Source organism: Mustela nivalis (genome assembly GCF_964662115.1).
Source record: "Mustela nivalis genome assembly, chromosome: 7".
Lineage (NCBI taxonomy): Eukaryota > Metazoa > Chordata > Mammalia > Carnivora > Mustelidae > Mustela > Mustela nivalis.
The window spans coordinates 5,589,391-5,603,301 of record NC_139026.1 but is presented as its reverse complement, the minus strand read 5'-3'; the positions used below and the strand labels follow the sequence as shown (position 1 = coordinate 5,603,301).

At 49.6% G+C, this 13,911-nt stretch overlaps 1 protein-coding gene across 14 annotated transcripts in view; it reads right to left on the bottom strand.

Moving 5' to 3' along the window:
• The window catches only part of PACSIN2 (protein kinase C and casein kinase substrate in neurons 2), a 132,317-nt gene that overhangs the window by 38,391 nt on the left and 80,015 nt on the right, over positions 1-13,911 (bottom strand). For 9 of the 14 annotated variants that reach the window (XM_082739860.1, XM_082739866.1, XM_082739868.1 and 6 more), the window contains one exon: positions 763-900. In XM_082739860.1, the coding sequence (XP_082595986.1) occupies positions 763-822 (60 nt within the window). In that variant the 5' untranslated portion in view covers positions 823-900. Of the gene's footprint in view, positions 1-762; positions 901-1,718; positions 1,870-10,109; positions 10,162-13,911 lie in introns of all 14 variants that reach the window. The other 5 variants (XM_082739869.1, XM_082739861.1, XM_082739874.1 and 2 more) reach the window with 2 other exon arrangements.

Here is a 13,911-nt window from a genome sequence, read left to right as displayed (position 1 = left end):
TCAGGGAGAGTGACTTCTAGGACAAAACACCACCCCCCCAATATCAAATCAGGAAAGGAGTTCCTCAAGGGTGTAGACTCATAGGAAGATGCTCTGACAGGCTCAAGGGCAGTGGGTCAGCCCTCTGGCCACCTGCCCGCACTGTCCAGCATGAGGTCACATCACCACCATCCACTTTTCCACACACAAGTCGGCAGTAACACCGCCTCTCTGGCCAAGCCCAGTGATGAGTGTATGTAGCACCAAGTCACGTCATGGCTAAGCATGAGAAGGAAGATCCCAGAACAGACAGACTGATAAGACCCTGACGAGAACCTCTAGCCTCTCTCTCTCTCTTTTTTTTAAGATTTTATTTATTTATTTGACAGAGGGCTTGAGCCAGAGAGCACAAGAGGATGGAATGGCAGAGGGAGAGGGGAAAAAAGACTCCCCACTGAGAAGGGAGTCCAATGCAGGGCTTGATCCCAGGACCCTGGGATCATGACCTCAGCTGAAGGCAGACGCTTAACCATCTGAGCCACCCAGGCGCCCCAACCTCTAGTCTCTTTATCACTCTTTCCTTGCCAGGGAAGTTCACCACCCGTGCTGATCGTTTAGCCATACTTGCCACCATGTGGATCTGACCACAGAGTCTGGCCTGTTTGGAGTCTGCTCATCTCTGTCCCCCTTCCCCGCCCCGCAATTCTGGCCAAGAGAAGCCAGGTCTGTCAGGCACCATCAGCCTGGTCTTTGTGTTCATGAGGAAGCAAGCACGGGCATTACCTCCCAGAAGCTATCGCTGGATACTTCTACTCCAACGGAATCATCGTAAGCGACAGACATCTCTCCAGGCAGTGAGGGAGCAGCAGCAAATGCTTAAAGCAGAGGTCAACTTCAGATGCTCAAAATCCGTAGACAAACCTATAAAAGAAAAGCACACTGTTGTGGTTTTGTAATAAACGAGCCATCTCCATCCTAAAACTTCATTCCCATCACTGCTTTGGTACAGCGCAGTGGCAAAAGTTCCCTTGAGGTGAGAGAAAAATCAATAATAACGTCTATATACACATATGTTACATGCGTGTGTATGTGTGTTTCATATTAACAACTTCAACTTCTCAACATCTTACTGAAGAGCTCAAAGAGCTTTCTAGAGAACAGTTCATGTTCTTAGACCAACAGACTGATAACCTTACTCCTCCTCATCCCTTGGAAAGAAAGAGCACAGGTAGGAGAACACATGAATGCAGGCAGAATCCCTGCATCTCTTGGCTCGCCTGGCGCCAGCCTGCCCTACCTACCCCGCAGGACCAATGATCCACCCTGGAGCCCTGACTCCACCCCCAGCTTCCCCCATGGTTCACTTGTGTTGGGCACTGTCTCCCCCCTCCCCACCCATGACTGATTCACCTCAGCCACTGAAGCCCCAAGGCCAGACCAGCTCATTCAGACATCGTCTGAGTGAGGGTCAGCTGGAGAGAGTAAGGACGAATACGTGAAAGGGATCAATGCTGGGTCATGAGGTGATGTTCTAAATCCAGGTGCGAGTAAAGGGGTAATTAACCTCTTCATAGAGGGAAGAAGCTGAAGGACCCCCCACCACGACATTCAGGATCACAGATCTTGGTCCAGAGCCACATAAGGCTCCCTGACTTCTTGGTGGAAAGCAAACTCCACCTTCCTTCCCATCACCCTGCCTTCCGCTCACGCTGCCAGAGATCCGGAGCTTGCCTAACTACCACGGTCAGAAGTCCAAAGCCTCAGCTTTGCCACAGGAGGGCCTCGGCAGGGTGGGGAGGGCAGACGGATACACACTGCTACACCGGCAAGGTGCAAGACTTTGTTCTAGGTGCTTCTCCATATGTGATCACACTTAATTCTCACAATTCCCTGCGAAGACAGTCCAGAAGCATAGTAAGGAACAGGAACACAGGCTCCAATCCCAGACCTGTTACTCACTAGCTGAGCAACAGTGGACAAGTTACCTAACCTCTCTGTGCCTCCATGGCCTTATCTATAAAAGGGAGATGAATATGAAATACACATCAGAGAATTATAGTGACGGTCAAATGAGGCCAGACATGCAGGGGTGGGTGGACATAGTAAGTTACAATGTAATTGTCACTGGACAGCAATTATTATCACTATCATTCCTTTACCTCTCTAGTTGAGAAAACTGATGCTCGGGAGGTTAAGTAACTTGCCTACAGTCACCCACGTAATGAATGGCGGAGACAATATTTGACAAGTTTGTTAAGGTCATGTTCTCTCCATCATACCAAGAGGTTTTCCAAAATCTATCTGAAGTTTAAATAAATCCGGTGTCCTATAACCTAAGATCTAGTTGCTATTAAAAGAGTTTAATCTGATGGATATGACAGCTTCTAAAGTTGAACAGAGCACTGTATGGCCAATAAATTCAAACAGCGATGATTGTACTTCAAAGCTGAGTGCCCCACTCATGCACGCTATAACCAGGCCATTGCCCGGGCACACCACGTGCCCACTCTTCCTGCCAGCAGGCTGTCTGGACCTCTGCTCCGTCATCACAGGGCAGCATGTTATTGTAACTCCAAGATATCACAAAGGCCAATGGGCTGCTCTGGCTGGGCCCTGGTGCCATGTTTCACAGCACCCCCCTCTCTAAGCAATCCTATGCTCTTGGCCAGGGTCCTCCTGGGAGCACGCCAGCACCCATCTGCAGTGGCAAAAAGTCTCCTACCCAGACCAGCTGTCTCTCTGCAGCCTCCTCAGGAATTATCTGGGCTTTGGGCTTAACGCGAGTCTCAAAGTGGCCCAATCAAGCCATTGGCAGGGCTGCATAGGCAGCTCTGGGAACAGCCGCGGGGAACGGCTGCTCCGGATGGAGAAGCAGCTCTCCTGAACCCAGAGTTCAGGCAGAGGGATTCATTTTCTGCTGGGGTACAGTCATGGTTTTGACACAAACAGATGGTCGGTTTCTACTATAACTCTACTAAGTGCTTTTATCTCAATCTTATGTTTCTATAAGATTGGCTTAATTTTTCCTTAAATGTTTGGCACAATTTGTCAGTTAAGTAACCTGGGCCTAGAGTTTTCTTGAAGTACTTTCAACCACAGATTCTGGTTAAAAGGGAAAAGACTATTCATCTATTTTCTATTTCTTTGTGTGTAGGTTTTGTAGAGTTGTGGTTTTCCAGGGAACCTAGGTGATCTTTTATTTTTTTCCAAATTTATTGGCATGAAATTGTTCACACTACCCTCCTATGATCATTATAAAGACTGAGGGACCCGTAGTTGTGCCTCCTTTTCATTCTTGACATTAGGTTTTGATTGGTCTCAGAGATTTATCAATTTGCATTTTTATTTTTCAAAGAACCCACTTTTAGCCCACTTTCAGCTGCCTACGGACATCCGTCTTCATTTTCCTCGGCTCCTTCCCTTTGTTAGCTTCCTTCCCTCTACCACTTTTGGCTTCAAGTTGTTCCTTCTCTAACTCTGGACATGGAAGCATCGCTCATTACTTTTCTGCCTGTCTTCTTTTCTTCTTTCTGTGCATTTAAAGCTACAAATTACTCTTCAGGTGCAATTTTAGCTTTTGTCCACCATCTCATTCATTTTTCTTAATAGTCCCACGAGGTAGGTATTCTTATTTCCTTTTCACAGATGAGAAACTGAAGGTCAGGTCACTTGTTTAAGGTTATAAACGGTGATAAATGGTGAGGTCATGACTCAAGACCAGGTTCTATGGTCCTAAAATGCAAGTTCTTCCTATTATAGTACATGACACATAATGAGCAGTTTATGGGTATTATGAGTAAACTGCTAGGAAAATATCAAGAAAGCAAGAATGAGAGTGCTTTCCCCCATAGGGTATGGGATAAGCTGGAAAGGGACTGACAGGCAGATCGGCTCTGCATGGGTTTCCAGGAGAAGGGCTTCCTATCTGTAAGCAGGGAGGGTGGTCAAGATGAGTCAAGGGAGACCAAGGAAATCCAAGACTGGTGATTTTACAAAAGTAAAAGAATCAGCTCCCAGCCTTCAAGGTTCATACAAGAAATGTTCTCCCTACAAACAGTGAGATTTGTTCTTTCATGATCAGAATTTGACTGGCTCCACAACTCAATGTGGCCCAATGATCAGCCACTTTTCCTGGGCCCAAATGACCTGGGGCCACTTTTCCTGGGCCCAAATGACCTGGGGCCACTTTTCCTGGCCCCAAAGCAGTCACATCAGCCATACCCAGGCTCATAGTTGGAGGGGACTGGAAAGTGTCACTATCGCAGTGACAATGGTCTTGTCTGAACTTAAAACTGGAAAGAGGGGATGCCCGGCCACTGTCAGCTGCTTGTGCTGAAACAGATTCATTCGTTCAACAAAGACCTAAGTTTCAAGAACTGAGCTAGTGCTGGGAATACAAATAGCCCAAGAACCAGGCCTCAGTTTCATTGAAATGAAACTGAAAAGAGCTAAACTGGACTAGACTAGTGGGAAAATCCTCAGGAAAGACTCCAGTGTTAAATCTGTCAAATGCAAACAGAGGAAATATTCTTTGCCTTCTTAGTGCCTTAAATAAAGTGAAATTGGTGGGGGTGGGGGTGTGGGGGCACTGGGCAGCTCAGTCGGTTAAGAATCTACCTTCGGTTCAGGTCATGATCCCAGGGTCCTGGGATCAAGCCATGCCGGGCTTCCTGCTTGCCGGAGAGCCTGCTTCTCCCTGTCCTCCTGCTCAAGCTCTCCCTTGCTATCTCTCTTGCTATCTCTGTCTCTCTCTTCCAAATTAAAAAAAAAAAACAAAAACAAAAAACACACACACAAGCAAGGGTGACTGGGTGGCTCAGTCAGTTAAGCATCTGCCTTCAGTTCTGACAGGCAGTCCCTGCCTTCAGGGTCCTGGGGTCGACCCCCATGTCGGGGTGGGGGGCAGTGGGTGGAGTGACCCTGCTCAGAGAGGGGCCTGCTTCTCCCTCTGCCTGTGCTCTCTGACAAATTAATAATATCTTAAATAAACTGAAATTGCTAATAAAGGCTTGATGACAGCCAACATACAATCTCACAATGTCTACTCTACGTATTCACACGAGGTAAGAAAAAGTGCCAATACCCCCATGTTAAGGGGTCTCAGTGAACCAATCAGCTTGGGTATCCTTTTTTTTTTTTTAATGTATTTGCAACTTAGAAAAACAAAAATAACCCATGCTTCCATTGAGAACTCAAGAAGAGAGTTTGGCAGAAGAAGGAAGAACAGGAAGAAGGAGCGTCCATAGCTCCATCACTCGTGGGTAGCACAAGGCATGGTCCTCCCCACAGCTTGTTTCCTGGATCACTTCACTCCCTCCTTAAAGTGAGCGGGGGACACATGTGACTACAGCGCCTAGAATTGCAGACAAAGAGCTCTAAGGTAAGAGGAGAGGGCACAGGGCATGGCCTGTTCTCTAAGAGCAAATGAGCCTCCTGAATAAAGCCCCCTAATGTCCAGGCAAACAATGGTACTCTGTTCTAGTACGTGCACACTCACTTGAGTGTGCCCCCTCCTGAGTGGGAATCCGTTGCAGACCAGGCCAGACCCCAGGACCCAGAGAAAACAAGGCCACCAAGGAAGGAACTAGAAGAGCTGCCTAATGGTACCACATAGCTGTTCAGTAACTAAGAACCAAATGATACCCCCCTGGCTGAAGGTGGCCATGCCTGGGTCCAACAAAGCAAGCCTGCGTCAATCAAGCTGTGATTCTGCTTCCCACCTGGTAGCCCAAGTAGGCAAAAATCAGTAACACAGCTGCTCCCATGCACCAAGCACCTCTTAGCACTACCCAGCGGTCTATGTGACCTATAGATGGATTTTTCTCTCTCAAAAACTCTGCTAAAGATGAACAGGAAGGAAACTGAGGTCCCAACAATTCAAATTACTGGTTAAGGGCCCACAGCCTGTAAACGCTAGGCCAGGATTCAAGCCAGACTATCTGATACCACACTACCCAACCACAGCAGAACACTGCTTATCCGCCCCAGTCATTCCCGGCTCTGGAAGACCCACTTGAATGGGAGGCCAATCCCTCACAAAGGGGGCCTGATTCTCAGGGCTGTCTTATTAATAGAGATGTCCAAAACATCCCCAAAGGTCCTCAGACTGTCAGGGAATATTACTCGAATTTCCCCCCACACACACACACAAATATCTCTAACCATAAAAATGAATCTGGTTGGGGTGCCTGGGTGGCTCAGTGGGTTAAGCCTCTGCCTTCGGCTCAGGTCATGATCCCAGGGTCCTGGGATTGAGTCCCACATTGGGCTCTCTGCTCAGCAGGGAGCTTGCTTCCCCCTCTCTCTGCCTGCCTCTCTGCCTACTTGTGATCTCTCTCTCTGTCAAATAAATAAATAAAATCTTAAAAAAAAAAAAATCTGGCTTTAGTGCTCTCTGGATTAAAGAAACGTGTTAAATCAGGGAAGTTGAGGCTTCAGAGGGCAATAAGAGAACTGACAAACCTGTTCCTTCAAAGGAGATCGGGTCAGGCAAATTTCCTGGTTCTGCAGCCTTCATTCATTCCAGGCCCTGAGCCAGCCAGAACCACTGCTAAGCCAGGAGACATGCTGAGAAATAAGCAGGTTCCTTTTTTTTTTTTTTAAATAAGCAGGTTTCTAATGCCAAATGGTACTGAATTCTCATGAAATAGATCTACCAATGCCAAAAACATACAATGTATGTTTATTCATCAGCTGAGTGCTTCTCGGGGGGATGGTGAAGTTCCTGGGAAGGCAGCGTGGCAGTGGGTGGAAACGCACGCTGGTTGCCCCAGAGCCCCGTCCTCCTCTGTAAGGCAGGGACACCACCCGCACCCTTCCCTCCCCGAGGTACGAAGAGGCTCAGGGGAGATCACGGATGTGGGAGAACTCTGGGAAAGTACAAAGCGACCGACAAGTGAGCTAGTACTGCTCTTTTCGAGGACAGGGACAGAAGCTGGCCCTGCTTTATTCTATGTCTCACTGTCTGGCACCCCGTAGTTGACGGATCATTTCTTCCTGAAGACACTGAACTACAATACTCAAATGTAATGCTGAACAGGTTCCATCACCTCTGAACAAAGGCTGCACTTGCTCCCAGTCTCCCGCTGCCTCATGGAGTACACTGTGTGCTGAACACACCAAAAGAGGCTTTTACAGCCTAACTTGGTGACAGGAAAATGCCATCTGAATTCCGAACAACAGATTCTGAAGTGAACCTTTAGGACAAAGTAGTGTGCGCTGAGTTATTCTCGATTCCCTCCCATCATGAAGGGAAAAACAAAGCCAAGAAAATACGCTCACCATGGAGTGCCCCTAGCTTTGTTTCTTTCCCCCAAATCACACGTGTGCCAGTTCACGAGACACACATCTCTCCTCTCCTCCCCGCAAGGGTCCAGTGGACCAACAAGAAGGAACCTGTAACAATTCCGGGGCAGAGCAGCAGACTGGTGGAGACGCCAGAAGCAAGCAGACAGGCCTGGGCCAGAAGACGACCAAGAAAACCATCCCAAATGCCAGAGTAGGAGTGAGTCTCCCTGGGGTAGGAGTGCCAAGCCTTGGGCTGAGATAATGCTGGAATGGGGGGAGAAGGCGGGGAGGGGCTGAGGGGCAATCACAGCAATTTTTAAAACTGCATTTGTGACCAGCAAGCCTAGACTCCTTTCAGGAATCCCACCTGGGACCATGACCAGCCTCGCACAGAAACACAGTCCAGGAACTTGGAAGCGCTTCCTACACATCAGTCCTGTTCTTCTTTGATAAACATGAACCGATAACCAAGGGTCTTCACAATCATGAAATAAATAATGGTAAAATAAAAACCCAAACCATTAAAGGACCAAGATCAACAGGGCAACTTTTTTTTTTTTAAGATTTTATTTATTTGTCAGAGACAGAGGGAGAAGCAGGCTCTCCACGGAGCAAGGAGCCCGATGTGGGACTCGATCCCAGGACCCTGGGATCATGACCTGAGCCGAAGGCAGCTGCTTAACCAACTGAGCCACCCAGGCGTCCCAACAGGGCAACTTTTATTTGGGGTTGATGTCTAGGGAAAATAAAGATACTTCAGGGAACAAGACAGAGATTCTAATAAACTCGTTTAAGATTAAGACTTCTCCAAGAAAGTCGAGAGTTATCGTACCATAAAACACAAATGAGCTGCTACAAAAAAGGAGAAATCAGGAAATTAGTAAAGACTTTTTTCTTGATCTTTAGGACGACTTATTACCAAAATAAACATTTTGATGGAGAGTCTGTATAGCTGAATGACAAGATTAAGGATGAAGCTCAGGACCCGCTGGTAAGACTGCAGGCGTTTCCTATCACAGAAAACAGGAGGGGAGAGAGATGTGAGCAAGAGGCTGGTTAAGGGATAGGAAGAGCGGCCAGGAAGTCCTGCGGGCTGGGAGAGGTAGGGGTGGGGTGTCCTAGAGCGCCGCTGGCTTCCCACTCAGGTCTAGCACACCCAGTGCTGCATAGAGAAAGTGCTCGAACAAGACCTGAGGAGATGCAAATGGAACAGGCCTTGCAGCCTTTCCCTCTTCTCTCTCCAAGGGCTCTGGGAGGAAGGCGGCTACGGCCACTCAGTGAATTGCTGGTCGTCAGTGCGACAGTGTGTCAGGCTGGTTCCCCTGGGAGACCCTGACATTCCAGCTGCAGGGATGGTGCGCTTCTGCATGGGCCCTTGTCTGTCCATTGAAGATGTATGAGGCAGCAAGCTTGAGGCTTGAGAGCAAGGAGATCCTAAGCACACGGATCATCACCCCCTCCCCTCCCCACCCTCCTGAAAGCACATTCGAGATCTTCCTTGCGCGTGTCCTGGCACACTGCAGGCCCTCAATAGATGTATGCCAAGTACCTATTCTAGGAGGCACTTGACAGGAATCTGGGAATCCAGGAATCCGGGAATGAGGCGGGGAAAAGACTTCCAGATCCCTGCATTGCAGCAACTTCTGCCACTGAGGTATGTAAACACTGGTGAGTCACACCTACTCCTAAAAGGGCATGCAGAGTCTCAGAGGTTAACAGAGGTTGCCAAGGTGCCCTTGGCCCTGGCTGGAACTGGCATAACCTTCTTCCTCTGGGCCTGATAACAACTATCAGGTAAACAAAAAGTACACATTACATAAGTACATCTAGCTCCCTCTTAATGCCCTTAATTTGTTCCAAAAACAAAAAAACAGAATGGGTCATTAGGCCAAAAGGCTATGTTACTATAAAGCAAGAACATTCAGAGCAAAGGCATCATGTTGCTGTCTCCCCGAGAGTCAGCCAGCCTTTGGGTGAAAGCCCCCGTAGTCCTCCGTAACTAACTGCGGAAGGAAGGAGTCCCCCCTGCTGCCCCTTCCCCATCACCGCTGACCTGGCTCCCTGCTGCTCCACGGGCCCAGCCATGAGCACATGCTGGACCTAAGGCTGGTTTCTTCATTACCCACAATGGGGTATGACAAGAATTTCTTCTAAACCACTGTGTGGCCCAGGATGAGGGGAGGATCATTCCTTAAGAAGGGCTGGATTTCTCCATTCATTCTACAGACTGATGTTTGAGTACCTACCGTGTGTCCGGCACAGTGGCTAGGTCCCCAGGAGGGAGCGGTAAAGGACAGACGCAGGCCCGGCCCGCCTGCCGCTGACGTCTTACCAGGGCAGGCTGACACAGAGTGAAGTACAAACAGCCCCAGTGTGAGGGCAAGCGGGCGTATGAAAGACAAGGGAGAGGCTTTTCCAGAAGAGGGAGGGCATCGGCAAAAATCCCAGGAGTGCTGGGCCCGTCCCAGCACCCAGCAGGGTGCGAGCCCGGGTGCTTGCCCGAGGAATCGGGCGGGACAACCTGGCACCCTGAGAAGCTGCAGGGTAACTCAGCCCCCTGTCGGAGCTACTGTCTCAAAACGCTGAGCCGCAAGTTCCTGTAAGATGTGCTCGTGGAGACCAGCAGTGTACATGCACGGTCACTCTAGGTTTGTCCTTCTGTGTTCTTACACGCCTCTCAGTGCACGGAGTATTCAACAGAAGAGAAACACCTAGGCTTTGACCCAGCTGTTTCCTCGGAAGCTTTATCCTACAGATGAGTTCATCCAAGAGCCAGATGTAGGTATTCACGGTGGTATCATTGGTAAGAGCAACAAAAAGAAAGAACACTGAAAACTACTCACTGTCCTTCAAGAATCGAAGATGCCGGCACACTTCTCCAAGGCACAGGGGCAGCTAGAGGAGACAGAAGGAAGGGAACTGTGTGTACAGCCACAAAAGATGTTCCCACCTCTCAAATAGGAACAGTGGGTGTCGCATGGTACAGGAGTGTGACACACTGGCATTAAAAAACAATCAGGTGGGGCGCCGGGGTGGCTCAGTGATTTAAGCCTCTGCCTTCGGCTCGGGTTGTGATCTCAGGGTCCTGGGATGGAGCCCTGCATCGGGCTTTCTGCTCGGCAGGGAGCCTGTTTCCCCTCACCCTCTCTGCCTGCCTCTCTGCCTGCTTGTGATCGCTGTCTGTCAAATAAATAAATAAAAATCTTTAAAAAAACCAAACAATCAGGAGTCCACCAAAGTGCACCCCTGCACAAAGAGTCCCACCGAGGCCTCTGATTTGCTCTAGGGGGTATCTTGGGGGTGAGGAGGGGACTTTACAGCTCACCTCATAACCTTCTAAACCATGAGGATTGTGACTATCGGCATGCGACACTTTTACAATACAAAAACTAGTTAATAAAAATGCCCCTTTTTGTTTCACTAGTGGCCTGGGCTTGAACGGAGGGAGGGCGCCCTGTGCTGTGCTGCCCCACAGCTTCAAGACAGGATGCCAGGGGAACCCCCAAGGGCTGACCCCTCTGGTACCCACCCCATCACCAGGAGCTCTCACACTCCCAGACCTTCTCTACTTTATTTTTCCTCCCTCAAGCACTTATTTCCTTCCAGTGAGTTCTGTCATTTACTGGATCCTTTTGTTCTTTGTCTATTCTCTGTTTTCCTGTCTGGAACGTAGGCTCTGGGAGGGCAGGGGATTTTTGTCTATTGTGTCCCCTGCTGTAGTCCTAGCACCCAAGGTCTGACCACAGAGCAGTACTCAGGTAAAAACTTGCTGGATGGATTCAGGATGAGAAAAGTTGAATTGAAAAGTCTCGGCGGGGGGCGCCTGGGTGGTTCAGTGGGTTAAGCCTCAGCCTTCGGCTCAGGTCATGATCCCAGAGTTCTGGGATCCAGCCCCGCATCACTCTGCTCAGCAGGGAGCCTGCTTCCTGCTCTCTCTCTCTCTCTCTATGCCTGCCTCTCCACCTACTTGTGATTTTTGTCAAATAAATAAATAAAATCTTAAAAAAAAAAAAGAAAGAAAGAAAAGAAAAGTCTCGGCGGGTTTGATTCATGCAGAATGAAGACCCATCCACAGGTGGAAAGTAACTGGAGCATTATTGTGATGTTTTAACTCCAGTGGTTAGAATTCTTTTATAAACTAACCCTGCATATATAAACTAAACCACAAATGGGTTTACAACGATAGTGGGGGCCGAGGGGGGGGTGTGCGGCTCGGTTCCCGATTGACTGGGGCTCACCTGCCTGGGCTGGACCACCTGTGGGGCCCATGGGCCCCTAGGTCCTCTCTGCCTCCAGCCTTGCTCAGACTATTGCTGTACGCCCAATCAGTTCCTTGCGAGAAAGGACAGGGTCTCTTGCTTCTCTCTAGCTCTCTAACAGCCTCTCCTGTAGTGGGCGCTCAGGGAGCAAGGCTGAGGTAATACACTGCTTTGCACCATGAACAAAGCTGGGACATTTTTTTTTTTAAGTAGCTTAAATATCTGGCACAGCCTATTTTGTTTCCAGTGATTTCATCTGGAAAAGTGAACCGTGCTCAAAGGAAGAGATAGAGATCAGCACATAAAGGGACTCGCATCTCCGGAACACTGTCGTGCACGGACTGCAGCAACGGAAAGCTGCCTGTGCGCTGCAGGATGCCTGGTTTTAACAGCTGTCCCCTCTGGGGAAGGACACGGAGGCCAACTGGCTTGGCAGGTCCCAGGCCGGGACAGGGAGGGGAGGATTCTCCAGAAGCACCACAAGGGTGAGCAGTGTGGGCTGAACACACTGAGAGGTCGTCCGGAGATGAAAACACAGTATCCGGGAGCAGACGGCTTGGGGTGGCCGTGGACACCATCCCTGAAACGAGCAGAGAGGGGTCCGAGCACTTCAGGGCACCGAGCGACATGCTGTAAACTAAAGCAAGTACTGGTGAGAAGAAGGGGCATTGCAGGAACTCCACGGGACACAAAGGGGACACTAACCAGGGACACACAGCCGCTTGGCTCAAAGCAAACAGGGCCCGGCGTCAGGAGTATCACAGCTGGGAAGAGAGACAGAGTGGGCGAAGGCGCCTCTTATTTTGTTTTAGTCCATGCCATGGAGCAGCTCTCTTCCTCCCACAGAGGAAGCCATGCTGGGGAGGGTTCGAGGAAAACAGGGAAGCTCTCCCCCGGTCCGAGAGACACCCGCTGCCACTGCGGCTCAGCACAGCCCCCGCTGCGAGGGTCCTTCTCTAGCTGCGCTCTCACAGCCAGCGCTCACTGCCGAGCCTGCTCTCACAGCCAGCGCTCACTGCCGAGCCTGCCCCAGGGTCCGGCCCGGTGTCCCCTCCCTTGGCTGGCACAGGGCTGTCCCAATCACCCGGGCTCCACCGCCCACCCTCGCTCTCATCACTCGCGCTCCTCTCCCCTGCCACCTGCGGTCTGTCTGTGCGGCCGTCACGGCCCACGAGCCATCCTGTGGTCTGCTTTTCTCAGCAGCACAGCAAGCATTTCCCTGGCTGTCCAGGTCTTCTTCCTGTCGCTCCTGATGGCCGTGTCAAGTCACTCTGTGGTCCCACACGACTGCCCAAGCCCTCATGGCCCAATCTCCGGGGTTTGTGTCTTTCCTAGTCAGAACCAAGAAGGCGGCCCAACCCATTTCTGTCCTGCTGCTTCATGGGCTCATGTGCTCTCACAACAGCCGTGAACCTCCGGCTACGGTTTGAAAAGCAAGATTTCAATCTGGCCTCTTCCATCCACATTTCAGGCGCAGACCACACGCCCATGAGAAAGGAGGACCCCCAGGACACACCCTGGCAGAAAAATGCTGCTGCCTGTGGGGGACCTCTCCGTTTCACATGGTGAATCAGAGTATTTCAGGAGACAGTCACATGAATATTACACAGTACTGCTCATAAGTAAGAAACAGACGGAGAAGGGACAGTCAAAGAGTGAGCTCACGTGGGAAGGAGGCTTCAGCTGTGGGGGGAGACCAGCTTCTCCTGTCTTACTGCATAAATATAGATATCAGACTGCTTGGGGTTTTTGTTTCTTTTTAAGAAACCTCAAGTAAATAAACCTTTATAAAATTCTAAGTAAGAAATGCCTTTAATATATTAAGTATTGGGAGGGTTCGGGACTCAGTCTAGCCGACCTGACGCAAACAACCGGTTATCCACACGTGGAGGACCAGGGTCCTTCAAACCAGTGGGACGGTGTGAATGTCTGAACACGATCCCTTCAAGAGGCAAGAAAGGAGGCAGTGTTGGTGGTGGTGGTTAATCTGTGTGGTTCAGGGAATCACTGGGTACACCCTGCCAGGAATGCCAATTTCACACACACACACACACACACACACACACACACACACGTATTCACATGCCCCAAATAAACCCAATGAAACTATACTGAACAAAACTTAATTTCTGATGATTTAGAAGCCATTTTCACTCTTACTGAAGGCTCTCAGGGCCAATGTTTGGAAGACTCAGCCCAAATCTGCCATTAAACAGCTGGGACCTTGGGCAACTTCTCAGCATCCCACTACTGATACTAGAGAGTGTAGAATTCAACTCTTAAATTTTTCTGAGCTTAAAATGTTTCAGAAGAGCCTCCTACTGGGAAGAGATTGTGGGAGAACTCAAGTGGATTAAAGCCAAGTTGTTTTAAGAGCACCTGCTTG